We start from the raw sequence: 26,048 nt of genomic DNA, 5'->3' as shown, positions 1-26,048 counted from the left end.
TGGCTAACTTGGCTCTGCTTCCTTAATGAACATGCTCCTTCTTCTTCTTGATCTTCTTTCAGGTGGTTTTTGTTGCACTAAGCAGCCATTATACTTACCAAAGTGTATATCCAGTAATACTGTAAGCCAGAATTTAATCTGATCTAAACCCTCTGTGGTACACAGAGCCTCCATCCATGACAAAGTTTCATGGACTTCCATATTGATTTCAAGCATCACATTGTGTGAATTCTAGTGCCTCTCTTGGCACGGAAGAGTCTGTTTGGACAAGTCAGAGCAAAAGCTGAAAATCACAGAAACACCACAGCAGACTGACTCAGCTAAAGCAAACAAATAAGTCCCAAAGGCATTATGGGTATGAACGCCCTGATGCTGACGTCTGATAAGCAGCAGTTCCCCATGACTGAGCAGTCACGTTACAGGGTCAGTGAACCCAGAACACAACTTACCAAGACAAGTAGTGAGAAGGTCTGTGGCTGGGTGCCCGTTAGCTTACACTGACTATCAATGTTTGGAACAAGGGCAATAACCCAAGAAACTGACAGTACAAGGCCTACTGCTGCAGTGCAAAACTCGGCTTTAAATAGAAATACATTAACTGTGTCTCTCCCTGTGCCACATGGACTAAGAGGCAAGCTGTCAGCGTTCCTGGCTGTCATGGAACGGACCGGATGTGGCCCTGAGGCTGAGTCATCAGACTACTAGATGGTTGCAGACATGAACTGAAGTGCTCCTTTAAACATATTACTCCGACCACATTTGCTCAAATTCGAGCTTCTGTAAACAGATAATACAGTTGCAGATCAAATCCCTCCTGCATGTAAAGACTCAGCTGCACTCCGATGGGCCGAGGTGTTCTGTACATGCGCCAAACTTCCATCTTTTAGAAAACACTAAAGTGTAAATGTATATTACTCCAGCTGAAATCCCAATCACGCTGCTCTCGTTCCCATATTTTTCTGTTTTTCAGAAACCTAAAGACAGCGTGTGCAGTGGATTCAGCTGTACTTCCATGGCCTCCCACAGAGGAAGGTAGAAGCAGCAGGAGCTCTTAAATCTGTCCTCACACAGCGTCAGAAACACTCCAGTCAATAACCAGAGTCCCTTCCTCAGCAGGTATACTGGGACACGGACGCTGGTCCAGTCAGATGGACCAGTGGAGCTGTAACCAAAGCTCAACTCAGCTGTGTGTGGAACATATCACTTTTCCTCTCAGTGCTACTGAACTTTGACACTCACTCACCTTCAGCACATGTCTGACAGCTTTTTTCACAGAGAGAAACAAAAATCTTTATTTAAATAACCATCACAGATCTGACTTCTGATCACCAAGGGCGGGTGCTCCTGTATTCCTGCTTCTGCTTCACCCACTGGACAGTGGAGCAGTTCTCTCCGACAGTCCACGACCAGCCTCGTCCATTTCTGGCCCTTTCTGTCTCCAGCAGAGGTGGCTGCTTTGCTCCTGCTGAAGTCTGCTGACTGTCCATCAGTTTGATCTCTGCAGAAACACAGGATGTGGCGCCTGTATCCAGGACTTTGTCTCTGCTTTCTACAGAGGTCTGGCTGCACCTGCCATTCCTCTCAGATGCAGGAAGAAGTGGAGACCAGAGAGGCTGAGACCTGGTTGTCGGGGTGAGACAGTAACAGGTGTCAGTGGATGAAAGTTTAGTGATAGAGGGAAAACATACAAGTTAACTGATGTTAACAACATAACCCATGTGCTGGCATGCAAGTAAAACGCAGAGCAAAGGGGGACGCTGAAAATCACTCCGTTTTTGTTCCTGAGGTGCAGCTTCTATGGTCATTGCTGGTTTCAGACAGGAAGCGTCTGTACAAGAGTACATTTAAACACACTGTTGATGGTTTTTGTTCCTTAAAAAGGACAACAAAGGTGTCTGTGGCAATAACATAAATGCTTCTTTGCTTTTCAGGGCCGTGTACTGGTGTCTGCCTACAGAACCACCACCTGTGGTAATGAGCTAGAGCTGCAGCCCCTTCCTGAGCCGATGCTTGTTGTGCTTTCTGACCTGCAGCACAGACCCTGTGGGGTTTAATGTTTCTGGGTTGGCTTTAACCAAACAGAGAGTAGAGTGTTTAAAGAGTTTTCTTCTTCGTTGCCATCAGTTTCAGAGCCTCCATCCAAAGCATTAAGGGAAGCAGACACCCTTTCCACTTTTAAGATTAGGCTTAAAACTTTCCTTTTTGATAAAGCTTATAGTTAGGGATGGCTCAGGTAATCCTGAAACATCCCATAGTTAAGCTGCTATAGGCTTAGACTGCTGGGGGACCTCATCTGTCACACCTTTCCTCACTTTGCTCTCTTTTTCCCCCTGTTTAATTTCACAAATGATATTATGTACATGTGACATTATTGTGGTTATTAACCTATGTTTCCCTGTTCCAACAGATATCCTTTGAATGGCGTTATGGTGTTTTTCCCCCCTCTTTTCCCTCTTTTCTGTCTTCTCAAACCCCAGCTGGTCGAGGCGGATGGCCACCCTTCCTGGTTCTGGTTCTGCCAGAGGTTTCTTCCTGGTTCTGGTTCTGCCAGAGGTTTCTTCCTGGTTCTGGTTCTGCCAGAGGTTTCTTCCTGTTAAAGGGAGTCGTTCCTTTCCACAGTCCCTCAGGCTCAGGACGGGAGATTGGACTGAAGACAAGTTTCGGTGCAATCTGTTGGTTTCCTTAGCTAGGATATTAATTTTTTGAATTGGCTCGATATGATTTAATTGCATTATTTTTAAATTAGTTTATTTTAATTATGATTACAATGAATTGAATTCCAATTGGCTTGAATTGGACAATATTAATTAAGTGCCTTGAGATGACAATTGTTGTAATCTGGCGCTATATAAATAAAATTGAATTGAATTGAATTAAGGTAAACGGACATTTCTGTATGGAAAATGTGAGCCATGCACACTCCTGTGACAATTTCTGTCAGTGCCATGTCAAACTGAAGCCAATAAAACCAACTACTGCTGCGTCATTCGATGGGAGAAAGTTGAGCACTTTCTTGTTGCAATCAAGAGCCTGATGTCATAGTGTGAGCAGCGTTTTTGGAGGTATGAAGAGCTCCCGTCCCTATACCTGGGTTCAGCTCCTGGCTGCTGCTCGTTTTACCCACCAACAACCCCCTCCTGCTGACTTTCACCAAACTGCTCTCGGTGAGTAGATGAACGTATTTCATGCCAGAAATAAGGTCTAGGTTTAAAAATACCGGAGTTCCCCTTTGAGCCACATTCACCTTGACACAAGGTGAGTCACTGCACTTGATTTCCCAATTAATCTGCCAGACAATGACCATTCAAATGTGTCAAGTGCTGTAGTGTAAATACCTGCTTAGAGTTGTATGAATACTGGCCAATCTGTGTGTGTCTGTGTACCCCAGTGCGCATGTCTGATCAGCCACTGGTCTCAGACCTGAGGAGGCACAAGGTACTGGCACATGAGGACGGAGAGCAGAACTGCCTGGCTGTAAAACACCTGACTCTAATGGTGGCAGTTATCATCATTCCCTGGTTTAGACAAGGGTGATCAGCTCACTGAGAGCAAGGTGCATGTAAAATACTACAAACACACAACAGGAAATATACTCTTACACAAAAATACCATCTACATAGACAGGAAAAAAACAACATAGGTTCACACGAAATGACTGCATTTCTACAGCTTCATGTCACTTGATATGCAATGAAATGGATTAAAAGAGCAAACTTATCCAGGTTTAAAAGCTTGTTTAACAGTCATAAAGCCCTGTGGACAGCACAGCATGGGTTTCTCAGGACTGAACCCACCAAGAGCAACAACCAGCAGCTTTCAATTGGAACTCTTACCATTTAAGTACAGTGCAGTTTGTCAGTGAAGACACTGAAAATCCTTTCTTTGGAAGTGTATCTGGTAAATTAAACAAATTAACGAATACCATATTTAACTGATTGTATCACTTCCTGGTTTGAATCCTGGCTGGGGCCTTTCTGTGTGGAGTGTGCACGTGGACACGTGAATTGTCCCTCGGATTGAGTGTGGATGGTTGTGTGCCTCGTTTGTCTCGGTGTGGCACTGCGATGGACTGGCTACCTGTCCAGGGTGTACTTTACAAAATGCTGCAGCCAGAGTTCTGATGAGAACTAACAGGAGAGATCATGTTTCTCCAGTTTTAGCTTCTCTTCATTGGCTCCCTGTTAAATTCAGAATAGAATTTAAGATTCTTCTCCTCACATGTAAAGCTCTTAATGACCGAGCTCCATCATATCTTAAAGATCTCATTGTAAGATATTTTCCTAACAGAGCACTTTGCTCCCAAACTGCAGGTTTACTTGTTGTTCCCAGAGTTTCTAAAAGTAGAATGGGAGGTAGAGCCTTCAGTTATCAGGCCCCTCTCTTGTGGAATAAGCTGCCAGTAAATGTCCGGGAAGCAGACACCCTTTCCACTTTTAAGATTAGGCTTAAAACTTTCCTTTTTGATCAAGCTTATAGCAAAATGTCATTGCAGCACAGTGCCCATTTTACATTTGTGCTTTACAAATGAGTCATATTTGAGCATGTGTGTGAAAACACAATCACAGTGGTTGCATGTGTGTCGCCACAGGTTTGGACCACAAACTTTCAGGAGATTTAATGAGTTGTCAGCTTGCTGAGTAGTAAACGGTGCTTAGTTTGGGACAAAATCTAAACCAGTGAATTAGGAGGAAAACGACATTCCACCACACAAACTGTTACAAATATCATAATGTGTTGAGTATTAAAACAGTGAGAACTAGTATTTCTTTAGCCTGAAAAATACATCATGCTAATAACATGTGACGATGACCCAGTCATAAGAAAGGTTTATATTAGCCAACAAAATCTTCACAAAACGTTACCTGGAAGGTGTCTGTTCAGCAGTCCAACAGCTCCGCTGTCCATGTGCCGACTGTACAGGCTGGATCTGGCAGCGAGACCCCCCTGGCTACCAGAGCAACGGCAACAGCCAGCAACGAGGATGAGAAGAAACCAAAAATGGAAAAGGTACAGAGCAGGTAGAAAAAAGGGATGACAGGAGTAAACAAGATGGAAGTTCAAGCCAAACAACGGTAATGTATGACGACGAGAAAAACAAAAGATAAGTGACGGTACACAACTCAAATACAGTTAAGAGAAAAAAACACATTCAATAAAATCAAGTGGTGTAAAAGGAGCAATTCTCACTTTTACCAAGGTGGGGAGTGGTGACACCAATTCACGGAAAAGAACAGTTGAGGAACAAAAGGCAACATCACAGGTAAAATTTTGTGGGAGATAGTTTAATGAGTTGTAAAAAAGGCAAGCAGATACCACAGAGCCATGATTCTCTGTGCAGGGTTCATTAAGACTACAAGGCCTAAACGAGCATGTTGTTCTCTTAGTCCGAGTCAAATAATCCTTCTGATGGCAGCAGACGCCCCCTTTCCAAGCCACACAAACTGTTAATCTGTTAAACTAAGACAACCCAGCCATCTCATTAAAGGGAGGGGCAGCAGGGCCAGTCCGGGGCTGGTCAATTGAAATCCTGCCGAGATCTATTAGGGGAACTACTAATGTGTCACCAGACAATGATGACGATGCACACAGAATCAATCAAAAGCAAAAGAAGATAAATGGGATGGAGCAGATGAGCAAAAACGATGTGGGAGGTGAAGAGAAGAGACAAAGAAGAGACTATTTAGAAAGCAGCGGTCAAATATCCCGGAGGAAGTGATGTGCCTCACCGTGACAGCCATACAGCATCCATCTGCCACACTTAGCTGACTACGACATCTTCTTTCAGACGTTATCACATGGAAGCGGCTAAATCATCCAGATACTGAAGTGAAAACAGCCAGCGTTATCACCGGATCACTTCATTAGCCGCTGTCCCACATCACTGGATGACTAAGATGCACGCTTCATGTTCACAGTTCAAATAAATGCTTTGCTAAACAAACAGGACTGGGTTGATCTCATACCAGTTACCTGCAAACAGCTTACGCAGGACATGTGGAGCAGGTCTGGAATGACAATGTTCTGTCTGTGGCTTGTAGTGTAAAGCTATGAGTGATCCACAGGATTTAAAAAGGGTAATATAGATGCGGTCCATTTACCAAGCTACGAGCCGTAGCTTGAGGTCGCTTTACTGAATTATCAAGGGTTAGGGTTGTTACCAAAGAAAAGGAGTTCTTCATGCTTATTCTCTTTCTTCGTCTACAGGTGTGTCATTAGTTGTTTTTTCTCTACCGAGGGTCCTCTGTCTGACCATCACTATGCACCTGTGTGTGAGATGGAGAGGAACCGAGCAGAGGGCACAAAGGCGCTTGTGTTCCAAACGTTTAAATGTCGGAATCTTGCAACAGCCTGCTGCTGATGGCAGGATGTTATTCTGCAACAGAAGAGTGTTGGCTTTGGCTGTGCACACGGCCCAGAGGCCACACAGCACCTACCTTTAACATTACACACTTAGCAAGTAAGGATGTAGTATTTGAACCCAGTGGATTTATTTGATATCAAGTTCTTGCTTGCTCAAGGTGTTCTTTTCCTGTATGCTTGTACATATGCAAGTATATGTATTTATATCAGTTGGTTTCATTTCTGAAGAACTGTGTTTTAAAAGGTGCTATATAAATTAAATCAGAATTTCTACATGAATACTATCCAGGCAAAGGCAAAAAGTGTTTCAGGGTTTTCTTAGTCTCTGCTGCCAACAAACTGAACTCTTGATGCCCCAGCATCCTGCGTTTACTAGACCAAATCTATTAAAAGATGAGCTGTCCAGATACAGATCACACGTTTGATCAGTCAGCTGTTACCTGCTGTGTCTTTCTCTGCAGCGCTCCATGACCGCCGACTGTGTGTTCTGCTCCTTGTTGCCCCCAGGGGAAAACGACCGTGTGCTTCGAGGAGTTGCCCTGCTGGGGGAGGATTCCACGCTCAGAGGGCGGGAGAGCTGAGGGGAGTGAGGAGGAGCAAAGGGCCAAGGAAGAGTCCTCTGCTCCTGACGAACCACTGGACAGCAAAGAATCTTTATAGTAAATTCTAACTCTGCTTGGTTCTAGAAAAATGATTCATTTAAACCTTTGTAAAGAGAGATGCAACTGAAGCAAACACGAAATAAGATCAGTTATCTAAGCTGCAGCTACATTCTCTTTCAGTAAGAGCTTAAAGTTTTATATACAGGGATGCAAACACAGTCAAAACTACCCTGGATCAACAGAAAAAGAAGAAAAAAATGCAAAGAATGTACAATTTTAGCTAATATACTCAGAGCAAAGGGCAAGTTCTTAATTGTCAGGTTTTTATTTGCAATTCTAGAAATATCAGATGATTACTGAGGAGGAGACTGGATAACATGCTTTAACAGCTACAGGGAATTCCTAATAAAAAGTATCCTTCTCCCCTCATGTTAAATAGTGTGCCGATGTCCTAGACTGACAAACGCTAACCAGCCTGCATTGTTGTGGAGAAAACCATAGTAGTCAGACTCATTTCTGCAGCAGAGAAGCATGTCATACAGCAGCATGTGAGGATTTCTTTCATTTTGATCACTAAAAACAGCCTGGTGCCTCCATGTCTGCGTCTTCTCTGAACATCTATGGTTTACCTCACCAGAGAACACCCTGACCTTTCGTCTCAAGTACGACACAGAGAGGAAATGGTGTTAATGAGATTGTGGCTTCCGCAGCATTTCTTCCATTGTATTGTATTATTGCTTTTAGTGCTGCTTCTAGCAGAAACCTGTGGGCAGCACAAACGTTATGTACTGTTAACATGAGTTGGAATTTGGCTCAGGTTACACTGACTAGTGAGCATGGAGGAATCTATCATCCTGGCTGAGGACCCCCTGGACATTACATGAGAGGCCAGGCATCAAAGGGCCAATCCACCAATTCCAGTGACTTGGACAAGGACCTTCACATATATATGTACATACATACAGTATATACTGTATTAAAATGAGGGTTCAATGTAATCTTTTACCTTTCTGAGCAAGCATGCTTCTTGTGAATTGAAAATATATGAATGAATTGGGTTGATTCTGACTGAATTATTATCAGATTTATATTAAAGTGTCTTCAAATTACATGCAGCGAAGTGATGCTACAGAAATAAACCTATTCATTATCTATATAAACTTATTATTTACCAACTGTAGCTGCTCTTCGATGATCTGACATCATTTTTCAGCATATTTTGTTTCCTCAGCTGAGATGTAGGAGGTAGTATGGAAGCGTTTCTAAACCACATCATCTGGGTTGTGTATCGGTTTAATGTCTGCATTTATGGTGAAGTAAAACAAGCGTTTACCTTCTCTCTCCATTAAAGAGTAAGGCTTGATCTCTCCGTCTGGCTTTTTTAGGAGAGTCTTTTTCAACTGGACCGCTGTAGAAAAGAACAAATTCAGAGCAGAACCAACGACAGAACATCAGAGCCTGCCCTAATGAAGGCACATAGAGTTTCCTTTGCAAACTACTGAACAGTTTCACTGGCTGGACGGCAACATCAGTGAGTGGTGACAATCGTAAACCCAGTTAAGCGTATGGGTTCTGGAACAGAACCAACATAATTGTCACTCATTGTCAAGCCTTCAGCAAAATTCGATTTCAAAGACTTAAGAAATGCCATTTTAATTATGGTTAACAAAATTCTTTAGGTGCATCTGACACAGACAAGTGACAGTGAATATTAACTGATGGGTGAATTGGACTGCAATTGGCTTGAATTGGACAGGAGCACTGAAATGCCCTGAGATGACATTTATTGCAATTTGCTGCTTTATAAATAAACCGAATTGTTGCCACAGTCTGACACCAGCGAGAGGCAGTACAAGAGCCAGCCAACATGTACAAACACCCATCAGTTTAAAGGAGTTGCCAGTAGGAAGAGTGATAAAAAGCATTTCATGTAAACTTACTTTAAAATCCTTTCTCTTCCCGTCTTGAATAAACACACTAAATACTTAAATGAAAAAGGGTACTAAAATTATTGTTATTGTAGATTTGAACTCAAGCCAGTCCATGAAAATGCAGTCACAAGATGTACTTTTCTTTAAAAAAAAAAAAAATTAAAAAAACAAACACATAATACAGCTAAACACTCAAGGTACCAACTAAATTCTGTTGCATTAGCTACTGGTAACTAATGTTGCATTTGGCAAATCTATAAAAAATAGAGAACATAGCTGTTTAAATGCATCATTAGTACAACCAAGCCTTTGGTGCGTTAAACCTGCCCATACAGAGAGGCCAACTGAAAGCTAGCACAGAAACGTCTGGAACAGCAGCACAGAAAGCAGGCTTCAACCCAGGCCGGCTCTATGCAGGGGCAAAAGGGGGCATTGCCCCCTCAAATAAAATAACATTTTGGAAGTTGAGTAAGCACTGAAGGGAAGTTTCGGTGCAATCTGTTGGTTTCCGTAGCTAGGATCTTGTTTTTGAATTGGTTCTATATGAATTAATTGGATTATTTTTAAATTAATTAATTGGATTTCATTGGATTATGATTACAATGAATTGAATTCCAATTGGCTTGAATTGGACTATATTATTTAAGTGCCTTGAGATGACATTTGTTGTAGTTTGGCGCTATATAAATAAAACTGAATTTAATTTGAATATAACCACAAAATTAACATATTATAAGATGACTAAAGTAACTGCAGTAGCAAATAAATCTGCCGAAAAAGGGACAAGATACAGTATTTGCTCCCTCTCTTCTCTCTGTCCCTCTGTGTGAATCTTCACAAACCGGGAACAATTCCCGGTGGGTCGGTCTGATGTTGGGGCCACAAGGCCCGGTGTTCTTAGTCAAGGCAGTGGCTTGATTACCGCTGTCCCTGGGCCGCCTCCACCTCCACTGGCAGCTCTCTGACGTCACACGTCAGTGCACTCGGTCAGTGGTGTTTGAAAGATGGAAAGAAGAAAGAGCAAGTGTCGTGCTGAGAAGGCTACAATTAAAAAGAGGAAAGCTCTGGAAACAGACGCAGCTGAATATGCAAAAATTGGACGCAATGCAATGCAAAAAAGACGAGCTCGCGGTTTGTAACGTCAAATAAGGACCATGAAATGGATAAGGCAATATGTTGAACCCTGCCTGCAAACTACCGCTCAAGTTAGGTAATTATCAAGCCAATGAATTGTGTAGTGTTGTGGCATATAACGTAACGTTATATCATTTAAGTAATAGTAGGATACGGCACCACAGAGTCAGAAGATCCAGCACCAAGTCCACAAGTCCAGAGTGGACAGGATTACTCACTGAGTGAATATTATTAGAATTAATATAATGAAAAGTATGGTGTAGACCTGCTCTACACGAAAAGGGCCCTGAGATGCTAGATGATCCAGCACTACATTACTGAAACTGACCTAAATTGATCAGAAGGCTTTGTAAAAAGGGGAGCTTTGTGCTGAGAGTTATGAGCATTTTTAAAATGTGATTTAATGTCAGAAGCAGAGCCAGGAGCCGGTAGTGATGAGGGGACTGCTTCTGTCAATATGGAGGGAACAGGTGAGCTGTCACAGGTGAGTGTGTGAACAACCAATCATCTGTTCCAATATAACCACTTTCTATACCCAAATGATAGTAGGCCTGTTGTATTTTTATCATTAAAAGTAAGATAGTAAATACACAAAGCCCACAGCTGAAAGGGAATAGGATGAAAGTAATATGAAATAAAGCTGCATATTTTGCCATTGAAAATATCTTAATTGGTTAAGTCAAAATGTGTTTTCTATATCAAATGTAAGGTCATAATTACATGATTTTAATAATAGGTCATGATGTAACGTGGGCCGGCCTGAGGCATGAAACTCCAGGGCTGAAAATGAGTCCCACTCATTGAGTCTCACTGAGTCCATTCCAGCTTTCAGCAGCTCACAAAGAGAAACTTAATGCTGTGTGATGCATCCATTTTTCAGAGATTTTAAGAAGCATAGTGCTGCTCCTGCCTGTACTAATGATGCTACTGCTACTACATCAGAGACAGCAGCTAGCTTAACTACACCTTTACCATCAGCATGCACTGCTTCTGTTCAGTTTGAGAAGGGATTTTTTATTAGTTATAAGACCTTTCACTTTTGTAGATACTGACTATAGTGTGTGAAGTCTTATTCCAGGTCCCTTTATTTTTTAGGAATTAGGCCATCCAGGTAAGACAAAAGGTTATGTTGTTAAAATCTGGATGAAGGATATTTTATTTGATTTTTTATGTTTCTGTACATTTCACCAACCAGATCAACAAAGTGCAGCTAGAGTAGTCACACCTAACCTTTCCACAAAAAAAACCGGGATGTGCCTGTCCCTGTAGGCTAGCTGTTGGACACCGTTCTTATCAGATTTAATACTAATAGCTGCAAGCAGCCTGTGGACTGCTCCTTTTCCTGTTTTCCAGAATAAAGCAATACAATCTGATTGGACTATTTACACAAGATGCGATGTAAAAAGAGGCAACAGCCTTCGTGTTAACAGTACATGATTGTGCTTTTGTGATTGTGCCAAACAAAGCACCTGTCACTGATCTTTATTAAACTAAGAGAGACTGGAGGCTCAGGAAGCACATAGGTATCTCCCTGTACCTCAGAAGCTCTACTTCTGAGGTACAGAAGTAGTGAGGGGATTTAAGGAGGGGAATTGAGTAGTTTAAAAATTGTCACTCTCAGCAGAGAAACTTCAGTCCTGTTGCACAAGGGATGAGGTTTAATATATTACATGATAAATGATGCATGACATGGATAAAAGCACGATAAATACAGGAAGTAACAAGAAAGGGGATTAAAAACGATGAGGAGGAAAATAAGAGCAAGACCAAGAGCAACAAACACACAGTAAGGAGCTAATTATGGGATAGAGTAGAGGGAACAAGATGCCGGTAAGAGATGAGAAAAGAAAAGTCCTTACAAAAAGCCGTACATCCTCTGATCCGTCAGAGGACAGGAAGGTGACCCTGCGAGAGTTTGGTGAAACAAAAGATTTTGGAAGTGGGATAAAAGGCGGCTGAATGTCCAATTCAAGCTTATATCTCTACTGAGGGAGTTTCACACATATTGCATGGAATCAAACAAAAAGCAGATGTTCACTCTAAAGCTGCACCATGATAATAGTTCAAAAGTATTTGGTTGTTACACAAATAAAAAAAGGAGCAGAATCAGTGATGATCCAGAAATACCAAGAATGTAAAGCACAGGAGGAGCCGGTAATGTCTGAGAGCGCCAGCTCAGCCACACCTCAAAGCTCACGTTACAACACACAGAAAAGCAAGGAAGCAGTAGTTACCTGCTTTGTTGAGGAAGAAGCCATCAAACACAACAAAGTTATTGACCTACACAGAATGACAAGAAAGAGCAGATGAGAACAGACACAGCTATCTGAGTGAGACATACCAGAAACCTTTCAGAGCGTGGGCTTGCCCTACCCATCATTGTTCTTCCAACAGCAAACCAGACCAACTAATCCAGCAATGTTTTGTGGGCATTCTTCCAATAAGAATGTAACTGTGCTCTTGCCCTTAAATGCTGTATTTGTTGAGGTAATGAAAGACCTACTGTGTGATATTTCCATAGAGGCCTGAGCAATGAAACAAGCGGTGGAAATGTAGTTTAATAAGCGAGAGGAAAGCTTCAGACTGTCTTTTTAAGATAAACTCCTTATCAGAACTGCCCTGATTTCCAGCACCTGAACATGTCTGTGCGCTGCCTAAATGAGTCTCTCCAACATTTTGTGAACCAAGTCACATATTGCATCCCTTTCAACACAGGTGTGAACTGCTGCAGTCACATTAAGACAAATGCAGCCGAGGTGGAGTCATCTGATCAGAGGAATCCCACAGGTCCAGTTACTGAATAAATAAACTTTCCTCCGCCATGGTTTACTTCCAATAATCAGCTGCAGCACCGGGTGGTTTTTTTCTCAGCGTCTCAACCAAATGAACAAGAGAAAACTGGTTTCAAGTGTTTGAGCTGCAGCTTCTGCTCTCTCTCTCTCCGATTAGAGATCAGATTTTCAGCTGCTCCATCCACCACCTTTAGTTTAACACAATGCTGCGTGTCTTTTATCTTGGTGTGAGCTTTCTGGTTGCTGTGAGAAAACTGAGTGCAGAAGCACTGACAGATTGAGCAGCTGGCAAACAGTGATGGTGCAGACGGTGTCCTCAGGTGAAGTCAAACTTCACGCTTTTCCTGCAGGGCAGAACAACTACACGGTTACTGTAGTACACTCCACCCTCACAGTGGAACAGTGACCGTTCAGTAAGCTTCAACGGGGTTGCAGATGGGTTCAGAGAGGGAGACTCTGTTCCTCGTTCCTCTTCAAAGTCATTTTGGTTTTCTACTTAGCACAACACTTGTGCCATTCATGCATGCATGTATGCATGCATGCATGCACCACTGAATAACTGAGTGACACACCTCAGGCCCAGTGTTAACTACTGCATTCCATTGGTCTGGTGTTGTCAAATGGCTTGCGTTGAGGATTTCTTTGCATCTCCTTCAGAGTTGTTCTTAGATGGCTGTCCAAAAGAACAATTACTGAAAATTGCAGGCCATTATAGGCTTGATATCAGTTACAAGTGACTTAAGGATACGGTGGAACATACAAAGAAATGGCTTGCTGCTGAAGCAAGGCGGAGGGGAGCTTGTTTTGAATGACGGTAGACGCCAAGTCAGCCCCATGTGTAGGGTGAAGGTTCAGGCCTCAGGGCTGGTGTAATGGTATTTGAGCTTCTAAAAAGGTCACGCAGGAGGCGCTTCCCTATAGTGAGACACTCACCAATGCTAATCAGAGAACTGGGGTGATATTCATAACCTTAAGTTATATCCTCTCCATGCAGTCCCTGTCATCATCAGTTGTTCAGTCAGTGGGGGTGTTCTGTTAAATGTTGTAGTCAAATATATCAAGTTTAGTTATTCTGTTAACAACTTATAGTCATTTATATTGGGTGTGTTCATTCATTTAGCACTTCTTCTTATTGTCAGTTTTCCTCAGTGTTGTGGGAAGTTGTTGCCATGAGATACACACTTATGGAAGAAAGTGGTGAAGTGGTTGGTCCCCTACAACAAGGGGACCAACCAGCCTTAATGAAACAACCCCAAAAGTCATTTTCTGTGCTTCTCTGACAAAACTGATGAACCTAAGAGGCCATTTACATGTGGTGACGGTACCTGAGGAACGCTTTGTGTCAGACAGTAATGCTTTCCCAGGAAGGACAGAAATTTTGGAGAGGGCCTGTCATACGCCATCAGAACCGGCTTCAAATTCTTGTGCTGCAGTGAGGAAAGAAAAACGGGATGTTACTGCTGCTAGTGGAATACTCGTGTGACACCATTCCAGAATGACACAAAGCATTGCCTTTAAACCCCCTTCAGGCCTTTCATGGAGTGCTCAATAAGGCATAAGTTCCAGTGAGAACATTCACTCCGAGTTTGTTCTGGCACAGATGCAGAGTGCGTGCCCGTCTTACCGTGCAACAACACATGTCCACAAAGAGTTTGTTTCACTAGCAGCATCAGTGCCACAAATTAAATCGAAGTCGGTGTGTTATTGCCCTTTTTGACAGCTGTGAAATTTATTCTAATATACAGTGGCCTGAGAAAGAATTCACTGAACTCCCTTCACTTTTTACAATTTTGTTACATTGCAGGCTGATGCTACAACAGGTTCAATTCATTTCATTTCACATTAATCTACACTCAGAAGCCCATAATGACAAAGCAAAAACTGAATTAAAAAAAAAAAAGTTAAAAAAAAAACCTAAAATATGACTTTTACACAAGTATTCGGACCCTTTGCAACAATATTTGAAATTTGGCTCCGGGGCCTGGACTCTTTTTGGGCCTCTCATTCTCCTGAGATGTTTCTACACCTTGAGTGGAGTCCAGTTGTGGTCATTTAAATTGATTGGACATGATTTGGACACATACCTCTCTACTGAAGGCCCCGCAGCTGACAGTGCATGTTAGAGCAAAAGCCATGCCATGAGCTCACAGGTAGGATTGTTGCAATGCACTGATCTGGGAAAGGCTACAAAAACTCTGCTGCCCTGCAGGTTGCAAAGAGCACAATGACCTTTATAATTATCAAATGGAAAAAGTAACAACCAGGACTCTTCCAAGAGCTGGACATCTGGTCAAACTGACAATGACCTGCTACACAAAGCTGGGACAACTGTGTGACTCTCTTGCTGTGGCGCAGCCACAGCCCTGACTTTAACCTTATTGAACATCTCTGGCGAGACCTAGAAATTGCCATCCACCAGGGTGCCCTATCCAACCTGACTGAGCTTGAGAGAAAATCTCACAATTAAAGATTGTTGGATTATATCCAAAAAGAGCCGAGGTTCTGGAGCCAAATGTATGGCGTTATTGCAAAGGGTCTGAATACTTTTAATAAATGATACTCATTTTCTCTTTTTAACAAATTTATGAAAAATTCTAAAATCCTGTTTTTCCTTTGACGTTCTGGGGTTCTGAGTGGAGATTAATGGGGAAAAAATTCATTGAAAGGATTGTAGCATCAGGCTTCTGAGGCCACTTTATGTGTGCATGGCTCTGAAACATCAGGCTGTAAATGACAACTTTAACAGATATTGACAAGTGGGAGAAGGGCTGGTTCTGTATCTGTGGTACGCTCGCAGCTTAATTGGAGTTTTTAAATCACAAGATTTGCCTTCAAGAACAATCGAGAACTTCACCTGCAACATGAAATCAAAAAGCTCCAGTCCGTAGCCATGTCGCTGCAAGTTTTCTGCAATGAAGAAATCCAAAACACACAGTGGCTCCGCCTCTACGTGCACACCATGTCGGTCCTAGAAGGGAAGCCGTTCACAGAGACATGTAATCAGTGAAGCATGTGGAAAGAAAGGACAAATAAGGAGAGCACTAAAGGAAATCATTAACTCACAAGCAGAAATAACTTTTTGTAGCCGACCTTCAGAAATCCCACAACTACCTCACGTCCTCTGTAGGTAAGAGACAGGAGGGACAGAGTTTGCTTTGAAGGAGAGGAGAGCACAGTGAAGAGCAACGGGTACCACCTGCTTTTCCATTTGGGCAGTTTGAGCCAAGTGGCTGCCATAAGCATTAAACACAGTGCCATGCAAGTCCCAGCCGTACAGTACCTACTCTGTGAATTCAGTCTGACTCAGAGTGTCTGAGTGCTTGTGAGCAGAGAACCAGCTCAGTGTTTAGTAGACAAACTGTGCAAAATGTGTGTGTGTAATGAGGGCAGACTGTGAGATGTACCCGCTGCTCTCTCCAGCCTTCAGCAGGTAGAGCTGATGCTTCTGGGCCTGCAGTTTGGAAGCACTTGTTATGGGTGCTGAGAGCCGCTGCGCCTGGAGGAGAAAGAGCACTAAAAGTGTTAAACAGGAAAACCATTCCAGTGCTGATGCGATACTTGAGATTTGGCACATATCTTAAAAACACATCAACATGCTCCCACACCTATACAGACCCACCTTTGCCGAGGCTCTTCCAAGTTCATCAATAACTGTAGCTATGTGGGCCTGAAGATCTGCCCTATGTTAAACAGCACAGTAGAAAAGAAAAGCTGTGAGTGTGTGTAGGAGATGAACAGAGTTAAACAGCTGACAAAAGACTTTTCTTTGTTCCAGCGGCCCCCCCTGACAGTGTCAAACAGAATGAGTGTGTGTAAATAAACAAGCAAATAATTATATTAACATGAGAATCCTAATTCTTATTTTCTAAAGATTCAAAATACATGTTACAAATAGATTTTTAAGGCCGTTTTATCAGTTTGGGGACATCATCCTCCTACATGTCTGCTCCAGTGTTCCACCAGGAGCTGACTGCATGGCTCGTTGAAGCCGTCTCACTCGTTTTCTGTGGTCTGCGACTGTTCCTCTCAGCGTCAAACAGACACAACACTGGCTTAGTTGAGGGCTTTGGTGGCTTGTGGGTGGTGCTGTCCTGCTGTGGTGGGTGGGATCACGAGGGGGACTGCGTTGATGACCGCTGAGGTGTGGGGTCTGGGCCCTGGTGTCTGAGGATGCCCTGGGGTCTCTGATATGGGGAGGTAGGTCTCCCCCTGTTGGAGTCCGCTTGAGTGTGACTGGGGCTGTGACTGGAGCAGCTGTAGCTCAGAAAGAGGAGCAGTCGCCTACCAATCGGAAGGTTGGTGGTTCAACTCCCAGCTTCCCCAGGACCTTCGGCAAGAGACTGACCCCACATATCGTACTGATGCGTCCATCCAGTGAATGTAGTGTTAGTGAATGTAGTGGTGAGCTACACTATACAAGTACAGTACATTCATCATTTACTCTCAGTGTTGTGCAGTGGCTTGTCCCTTTAATTACTCACATTTAGGTTTGGTTTAATTCAATATATGAACAAAATAAACTTGTAATTTTGTACATGCATTTTGCCCAACAAGTTCTTTCCACCATCAAAAGTACCCTTAAAAGAGCCCTATGAGCAGTTTATCAACTCCCAAAAATGTATCACAGCCCCCCATCTTGTCATTAGAATGTTGATTCTGTTGTTCTGATTGTTCAGTTTCATTCAAACGAGTTTTTGTATAGATTAAAGGATAAGTAGTTATTTCCACACTCTGCAATACCTTTAAATGGGCATCACAGCAGTTTTTTGCCTGCCAAAAAAAGTGATTATAGCCCCCATCTTTTCACTGAAAACATTGATTTCATTCAAGGGAGTCATAATGTATAGACTATTGAGCAACTAGTAATTTTGCAACTCCGTTCACACACTGTGTCCAAAAGAGTGTGAGTGTGTGTGTTCAGCTGATGACTGTACCCACTGAACATCAGGTAGCAAACACACCATCAAGTCATTCCTTCAAAATGACCTTATCCATGGACAGGGGTTGAACGTTTGAATACAAAAAACTGTTTCAAGTACCCTGGTGTGTTCAGAAGAACAAATATGCTATCTTTGTATGCTGGCAAGTGAAATGTAACACGTAATGAACAAAGGACACCCGGCATCTTTTAACTTACCTTCCAGCTGATTTGCGGCCTGCAACAAGGCTGTGGTCCAAGACAGAGATCCTCTCGGAGAATAATTGATTAATATCAAATGTAAACTCCATAGTACAGATCGGCAGAACAGCTAAATATGTGCCAGAGAAATCCAGCAAGTACGTGTAAACAAAGGTCTTAGCAAGCGAGCTAACGGTGCGCTGATACAGGGCGCTATCTCAATGGCTGATTAGCCCTTAATGCTAAAAACAGTTTGTTAACCAATTAGAGGCCTCAAACCTCAACAGATCCACATTACAATTACAGAACAAGAAATTAAATTATATTATCTTCATGAGCTGCAAAAACGGTCACCTGCCATTTACAGTTACTCTACTGTGTCGCTGTGGTTGAGGCATTCTTCTTCTTCGCGTTTGTTTATGTACTTTTTTTAAATAATGCTTTATTGACAATAGGTCAACTACAAAACAGACTTTAAATACAATAATAGACAACAGGAAAATAAAAGCAGGGGACAATTGCAAATAAATAACCAGACAAGAGAAAAGTACATAAATAAATCACCAATTACTCACTTTGTATTTTTCAAATACGTTAAAGGTCTTTATAGCGTAATAATTTTTAATAGACTCAAATTATTTTTTAATTTCACAAATGAAGACAGGTAAAATGTTTTATTGTTAATACATTTCTGAACATAAAATATTGCTAAGATAAATATTAGGTTCATGACATAATATCGGTTGTCTTCTTTACGGCCATTATTTGAACCTTTATTTAACGAAGAAGATCACATTAAGATTAAAAACCTTTTCAAGTGTTCCACGAAGCTGGTTTATCTCGATAATGCTGGCTCATTTAAGTAAGAGTTTCATTCCACCAACGTGCTTTATTTGAATGCCCGTTGAGTAACCATGGTAACTTATGTCGCTGAACTAAACTGCTGCTGGGCAGCATAGACATGTGATAGCAGTCGACAAAGAAACCCGAAAATGCAGCTTTATTCCATCCCAAAGGACGTAGACCAGCCGAATAAATGGTTGTCTTCAATAAGAAGAGACCACTGGCATGATCTGAGTTAACCACAAACAGTCTAGTTTACATTAAAAGTCGCACAGCCGTTTCCCTTCATAGATGATGAAGCATGGATGTCAGCTGGCAGCGAGCTAAAGTGGGAATGGAAACAAACTAGCGAGTTGTTAGCGCCGGAGCTAACAACTCGAACTTTCCCAAACGTTAGGTCATGGCGCCCCACTGTGAATATAAATGAATAACCAAATTTCTTTGCATGAACTGTACAATAATGACAAGTTTCAAGTTCAAGTTGTGTTGAATTGTTTAATTCTTCGTGTTTTTCAAGCTGTGGAGAGAAAACAGAATTAAATACAGTTCACACCATGACCTTCTCTTTTTGTCTGAATTTATACTTACATCCCTCTGCAGTTTCATGTATTCCATATCTAGTTTGGTGCTCTCTATACCCAACAGAAGTTACAGAGTTCGTGTCATGATCCGACTTGGCTTGGAAGTGTGTTTTCTGGGTGTCAGGCTGGGTGAGCAGGGGGGTATTCCAGAAAGGAGGTTCAACAAACTCTGAGTCTATCCCTGAACTCTGAGTTGACTTACTCTGAGATGGGAAACTCTGAGTATCCGGTTCCAGAACAGCTGATCTGCGTTAGTTCAATCAACTCTGAGAATGTTCACCCTGAGTTAAGTGCATGATGACAATAAAAAGCCATCATCAATGGAGCCTCGATACCACCAGTCAAGCTGAGTGAATGAGTATATAAGGGGCTGGATAGCGTATGGTATGATTGCCACCTTCCATGTGGGATACCTGGGTTCAAATCCCCTGCATGAAAGGTATTACCCACATGGGCAACCCAGGTTTCTCAGGAGGAAGAGCAGTCGCCCACCAATCGGAAGGTTGGTGGTTCGACTCTGGCTTCCCTAGGATACATGTCGAAGCGTCCTTGGGCAAGACACTGAACCCCACGTTGCCCCCCAGTGTATCATTGGGGGTATGAATGTGTGTGAATGATTAGAATCTTAAGACGTGCTGTATGAATGTGTGTGAGTGGGGTGAATGCGGCATGGTCAGTACAAGTCCATTTACCATCTGATTATGGGTCCTTGATTGAACCCATAAGGTTAATAACCAGATAACCGGGCTAACAAATTAATTTTTGGGCTCGATAGACTCCATCATGTAAAAAACAACATTTCAGCTTGAAACAACCTGAAATGTTATAAAATAAATGTAATAAAACCCAAAATGTAATAATTGGTCAATAATGTTGCTCTTAATTAATCACCTTTTTTAAGTACAATCAACAGAACATTTTTCTTCACTGTCACAGACAGAATTAGCCATTCCACCTCAGCTGGAACCCTAAAGTCCTTATTGGGGGTTTGCCTGTCTGGCCTGCCTATTACTCCCCCGGTCCCTAGCACCAATGAGCCTTCTCGACACAGCCTTCTCGGCATCTTTCCGTGTGATTTGGCTGGTCATGGCGTCTTTCTTCAAGCCTCCTGCAAGGAACAAACAGTCATTTACTTAACATGTGCCGACACAACTCTCAGCCAGGACTGTGAAGGCAACTACAGGTAGATCTAAAAAAAATTTAATATTGTGGAAAAGTTAGTTAATTTCAGAAATTCAGTGTGAAACTCATAAATTATATATAATAACTGAAACATTTATTAATTCAGAAATAATTATAACAGCATTCATAAAAAATTAAAAACATATATTAATGCATTATATATTTATAGCAATCTTTAAAAGAGCATTTTTTTATGTCCCAGGGGCACAGGTAGAGCACAAAATTAAGGGACCCCTAAGGGGGGGACCTGCAAGAAGGATGACAACGGTTGTTGTCATGAAAACGAAATGTATGTTCTGTCAGTTGATGTCAGTTATTGTCAGTTTGATAGTTTTTCTTTTAAGTTGAGTAAGGAGATGAATAAATAATAGAGACTTACCGAAACGTCGTCTCTTTCTCTTCAAACTCCACAGTACATTATTTATTATTCCTATTCTTTTTGTTTTTATTGTACACACACACACACACGTTCTTGTTTCAATAATTTTTAAAAAATCTTGTTTATTTAACAATGTTTGTACCAGTCATACTTATTCCAGTCCATCGGTTCTAACATAAATTGAAAGTTTGAATATTTTCTTAGAGATAGATTTGTTACTATTGACTGATCATATTCAAGCATAATTCATGGTTGTTTCATAGATCTGGTACATGGCTCAATCTTAAAATCTCCATGGTTCTGATACATATCCTTTCAAAATAACTCAACTTGGTAATAAGGAATAAAAAGTACTTTGGAAAAGCTGACATTTCACAAAACAGGTAAGTGCTGACAATGCTTAGAGTCCAATAATGGTAAAAAATTAAATGGTAACTTGTTGATCTGTTTGCAAAGGCAGAACCAACCTTGTAAAGTTAGCATCACTCACCTAAGTAACCTCGCGAAGCTAACACAAACTTTTCCCTCCAAAAATTTATTATTATTATTCAAAAGTAATCAAAGCACTTTCAATTGTCAACCCCACAGCTCAAAAGCATTATTGACATGAAAATACATCCCATACAACATACGTTTACTTTGATATTTACCATGCAATAGCTCACACTGTACTATGCGAAACTATGACAGCTTGCGGTTTGGTTGGAACCGTTGGAACTATTGAGGCTTACATGAACAACATGACAGCCCTAGCGGTGACAACAAAGCATGTCGTAACTCTGTATATACTCTATAGCTCTGTTCCCTCTATTCTAGAAGAAATGCTTACGTCATGACGTTAGATGCACTCGAGTAAAGCCAAGTCAGAGCCTTAAATGAAGCGATTTTAAAAACCACTGTTGCAAATTATCACTTTTAATAATTCTAGAAAAAGGCAAATGCTTTTTTTTTCTCAAGGCCACATTTACATAGTTTCTTTGTCCTATTGTTTGTCCTCACAATGCAATAGGATAGAAAACATGTCATCTGGACATCATTTTTTTGTGCGTAGAAAAACAACATTCATGAAAATTTGATTTCGAGCTTGTTATGTCTATGTTGTAATTCTACACCGTTGGGTCAGCGTGGTAATCTGTAATAGCCTGTGCTCCTTAAACATTACATAAGGACACTGCACTTCTCAGATGATCACAAATTGGGAAAAATGTTGTAGACATTTAAAGTGTCATTCAATTTAGACTTAGTTTAGCTTAGACCATAATAAAACACATGAATACTTGTATGGGATATTTGAAACTCCCTGTATCTTTGTAGTTTTTTGTTTGTTTTTAACTTCTAAATGATCCTGAACTATTTTTCTCAGTGTTGCCCAAGCAGCAGTTAGTAGCATCAGGAGATAGAAAACAGGTTCTGAATCTTCTGCAATTGTTGGGGGATGTCTATTGCATTGTTCAGGGACAGGTGCCAATGGTCTCAAATGGGAACCTGTAAGTGCTCTGGGGGGATGTATGTGTTCCCTTTAGTATGATAAGTAGAGAGCATAATAGGCCAGCCAGACAGTATTGTTTAAATGTAGTGGAATTTTAATTGAGATGACGAGAGGAAGCTGCAGACAATGCAATAATGGATACACAAACACACTGTATCTAGTGCAATGTTCGCATGTGCTTCACAGATGAAAATAACTGTTTTAGGGACTATCACAGCAAGAAAACACAGACTTCATTCAAACTACATTGAAAGTGACAGAGGAAAAAGTCTCGTAAATACATTAAATGTTTGCTTATTTTTTCTCTGTATCTTGGTCTTACTGGGTTAATGAAAGAATAATAATATGTTAACCCAAAGAGAATATAAATCAAGTTGATGCAACCCCAAAAAGAAAAAAAAATTGTCATGACTAAAGTGGAAATTTAAGCAAGCGCCACATAAAACATTACATTACTTCAGCTGCTCAAATACACTTTTTCCAGTGTAGGTACCCTTCTAAATAGCATAATAGACTTTCGTATGAAAGACATTCAAATAAAAAGTGGACCTAGCCTAGTGGCTATTGTTAGAATATAACAATAGCGTCCATGTCTGAAATAATCATTTATGAATATCTTAGGTTGGAGCCCAGCTGGAGCCCACTTATTGCCCATGCTTAGTTTAGCCCTTCTATTGCCTGTGTGGGGTCCAACAACATAGCCCACTCTGAACCCACGCCCAGCCGAAGTCCAACTATGTTTATGATTATGTTTCTGTATTTAGCAGACGCTTTTATCCAAAGCGACTTACAAATCAAGATATAACAAGCTATACAAAAAGCTAACAACTAGCCCAAGTGAGGCCCATGTGGGCCCCAACTGGACGTGTTTGCAGGGTTAGTTTCTTGAAATGAGAAAAAAATCTTTTTCATAATCTTTATTAAGAAATAAAGTGACAAACAATATAAGACACATTTTACAACAACAGATAACAGAATTTAACTTGCATGATAAAAGAAAAATACGAAATTAATAACTTCTTGCTTTGTGATGTCCAGCGCATACCATAGACGTCATCAATTTAGCTCGTCAGTGATGGCCTGAAAGCAAATTATATGTCTCATAAATAAAAGCAGCACAATGACGGTTTTAATGGCACAAATCTGCACAAACGGAGCACTAAAAAAGTAGACCACTCTGGTTTGTTTTGGAGCAACATGGGGGGATGGTGACCTTTGGATGACCTCAAAAATGATTCTTAATATCTCAGAAACGAAAGCAGCACAAACAACAATTTTAACGGCACAAACCTGCACAAACAGAGCACTAACCATTCAATCTATTTGCTGGAATTTTTTACGTGGGTCGGGTGTCAGCTTCACTCAGCTTGCCTTACGAGTGTGCAGAGTTGTCGTTCCACTGTCGTCGATGCAGGAAGCACGAATTTCTAGCATGAATTGCTGATCATATGCAAGTTTACCACTGTAACAATGAACGTTAACTGCCGGTGTAGATGTGTTAATTGACGTTAAATTGCCGTTAAATGTCCAATCTTCACGGAAGCCATTGCAGCAGGGTGCCGCCAATAGCATATGGACATCCATTAATATATTACAGGCCATTCTTTGTTTTTTAAATTAGAACTTAATACTGTCCTTTTAGGAGTTCAAACGTTGTCTGTGTTACACACAGCAGCCTTGACTGATGCAACTAGAGGTATCATATCTGAGTTGGACATTACAGACACTGCTGTGATCACAGGTGGGGCCCACAACATTGTTGCAAGTGTTAACCTGGCCGTGCCTTCTCCAAGAGCCCTATAGGATAATCATGTGGAGGCTCAAAATCAGACAACCAACTCCACTGCCAGCGCCACCGTGGAAGTGTTGAGGTAATGTGTTTTGTACATTTCCTATGTACTTGTAAAAATAAAAAAGTGATTATTTTCTCCAGTCACCAATGCCTTAGGTATTTGAAGGAACTACTCCCGGGAAGATCTGAAGACTCTCTGAAGTACTGGATGACCAAAAGATTTTGTGTATCCCAACTAGCTCAAACTAGTGTCCAAGTATCTATGTACACCTGCATCCTCTGTCCCTTACAAGAGAATATTTTCAAAGGTTGACAAAATAGTCCGGAAAGGAGCTGTTTGAAGCCCAGCACCCTGGAAAAAAATCCCGTTTGTCAATAAAAATCAGTGAAAAAACAGTGTACAATGCACTGCCATTTTTTACAATGCCCATGTTCATAAGCACAACTACTGACACTTCTATCATATCATACTTCACTAATATGCCATAAAATAAAAAAAACAACATACTATGAATATGTATGTATGTATGAACAAACAAAATAGACTTTTATTGCTATACAAAAAGAGACAGAAGCCACATCGCTAAAGGTCGTCTATAACTTCAAATCTGTTTATGAACATACAGCTTTAAATTAGTTTAATTGCATATATTTGGTATTGAAACAATGTTTTGTGCAAGTACTTTGGTTAAGTGACGAAATAGCTGTTGTAATTTCAGTCTGCCACCAGATGTCACTGTTCTCATCACAGTGAATCCCCAAAGCTTCAAATATTTTTTGGTACAAAACGAAAGAAAGCCTGACTGCTTCTCAAGGCTTAATTTGCCCATCACTAGTTACCAGTTGTCTGTGATGTTGCTGCCTGAGTTGCCTGGCCCACCAATGAAAAAAGTCCCCACTGCCTTAGATCTGCTTAAATAAGGCTGATGCCTTCTTGGACTGGACCAAGTTCTTCAGGCAGCAGGATTAGATTTTTCTAGTGGGTTTTTTATTTGATTTTCTTTTTCTCTTTGACTGGGAGAGTTTGGATTGTTTTTATTTTTTCTCCCGCTGGGCTACTACTCAACACACTAATGATAAAATTTTGTTATTATGTTGTAGTTTAATTAAGTAGTTAGTCTCTCTCTCCCGCTTTCGTATCTAAATGACCTGATCAGTCAGTACATACGTTTCCCTTACGTCTCAGTTTGGTCAGTTGGTGCTCTAGTTTCCTGTGTTGGTGCCTGAGTTGAAGTTTGCTTTGTTGACCTCCTTTATAGACCCAAGCGTAACTGCTATAGACTTGTAGACATATTTTCTAAATCCCTTGTGTCCCTCTGGTCTGTCTGCGTGAGCATGTGGATGAGTGACACACACATGTGACCTCAACAAAACCTCATATGCCTTAAATGGCAACGTAGTGTGTTAAAATGGAAGATATAACTGCACTGTCATTCTTTTTTTGACAATCACCCATCCATTTTCTCTTCCCACTTAATCCAACTCAAGGTCACGGGGGTCTTGAGTCTATCCCAACTGTCATTTAACGAAAACAGGTTACACCCTGGATAGGTGTGTACCCATCACAGGGCCCCACAGAGACAACTTGAGACACACAACCTTCCACACTTATTCAATTCAATTTTAGAGCCATCAGTTAACCTCACATGCATGTTTTTGCGCGGTGGAAGGAAGCCGGAATACCTAGAGAGAATCCACGCATCCAACTCCACACAAAAGGCCCCAGCCAGGATTCCAACCAGGAACCCTCTGCTGTGAGGTGACGGTGCTAACCACGACACCACCGTGCAGCACCATCAATCAAACAATGATGTTTGAAGGAGTAAAAAAACAATTAATTGAAT

The 26,048-nt window shown here is 41.4% G+C and overlaps 1 protein-coding gene across 3 annotated transcripts; it reads right to left on the bottom strand.

Moving 5' to 3' along the window:
- Positions 1 to 1,243: 1,243 nt before the first annotated feature.
- Positions 1,244 to 18,351, bottom strand: atat1 (alpha tubulin acetyltransferase 1). Of its 3 annotated transcripts, none has more exons than XM_072370833.1 (12): positions 17,957 to 18,351; positions 16,439 to 16,499; positions 16,224 to 16,315; positions 15,883 to 15,940; positions 15,674 to 15,787; positions 14,145 to 14,246; positions 12,262 to 12,307; positions 11,887 to 11,932; positions 8,296 to 8,370; positions 6,801 to 6,996; positions 4,863 to 4,948; positions 1,244 to 1,620 (listed from the first exon to the last, which is right to left on the bottom strand). In XM_072370833.1, the coding sequence occupies exons 1-12, from the start codon at positions 18,046 to 18,048 to the stop codon at positions 1,326 to 1,328; spliced, it is 1,263 nt and encodes a 420-aa protein (XP_072226934.1). In that variant the 5' UTR covers positions 18,049 to 18,351; the 3' UTR covers positions 1,244 to 1,325. The 3 variants fall into 3 exon arrangements, with proteins under 3 accessions (XP_072226934.1, XP_072226933.1, XP_072226935.1); XM_072370832.1 differs by lacking the exon at positions 11,887 to 11,932 and adding an exon at positions 3,336 to 3,420; XM_072370834.1 differs by lacking the exons at positions 8,296 to 8,370; positions 11,887 to 11,932 and adding an exon at positions 3,336 to 3,420.
- Positions 18,352 to 26,048: the final 7,697 nt, after the last annotated feature.

The sequence above is a fragment of the Leuresthes tenuis genome, unplaced genomic scaffold (genome assembly GCF_036924035.1).
Source record: "Leuresthes tenuis unplaced genomic scaffold, fLeuTen1.0.hap1 SCAF_18, whole genome shotgun sequence".
Lineage (NCBI taxonomy): Eukaryota > Metazoa > Chordata > Actinopteri > Atheriniformes > Atherinopsidae > Leuresthes > Leuresthes tenuis.
The sequence above is the reverse complement of the archived record's forward strand: the minus strand, read 5'-3'. Positions and strand labels throughout refer to the sequence as shown.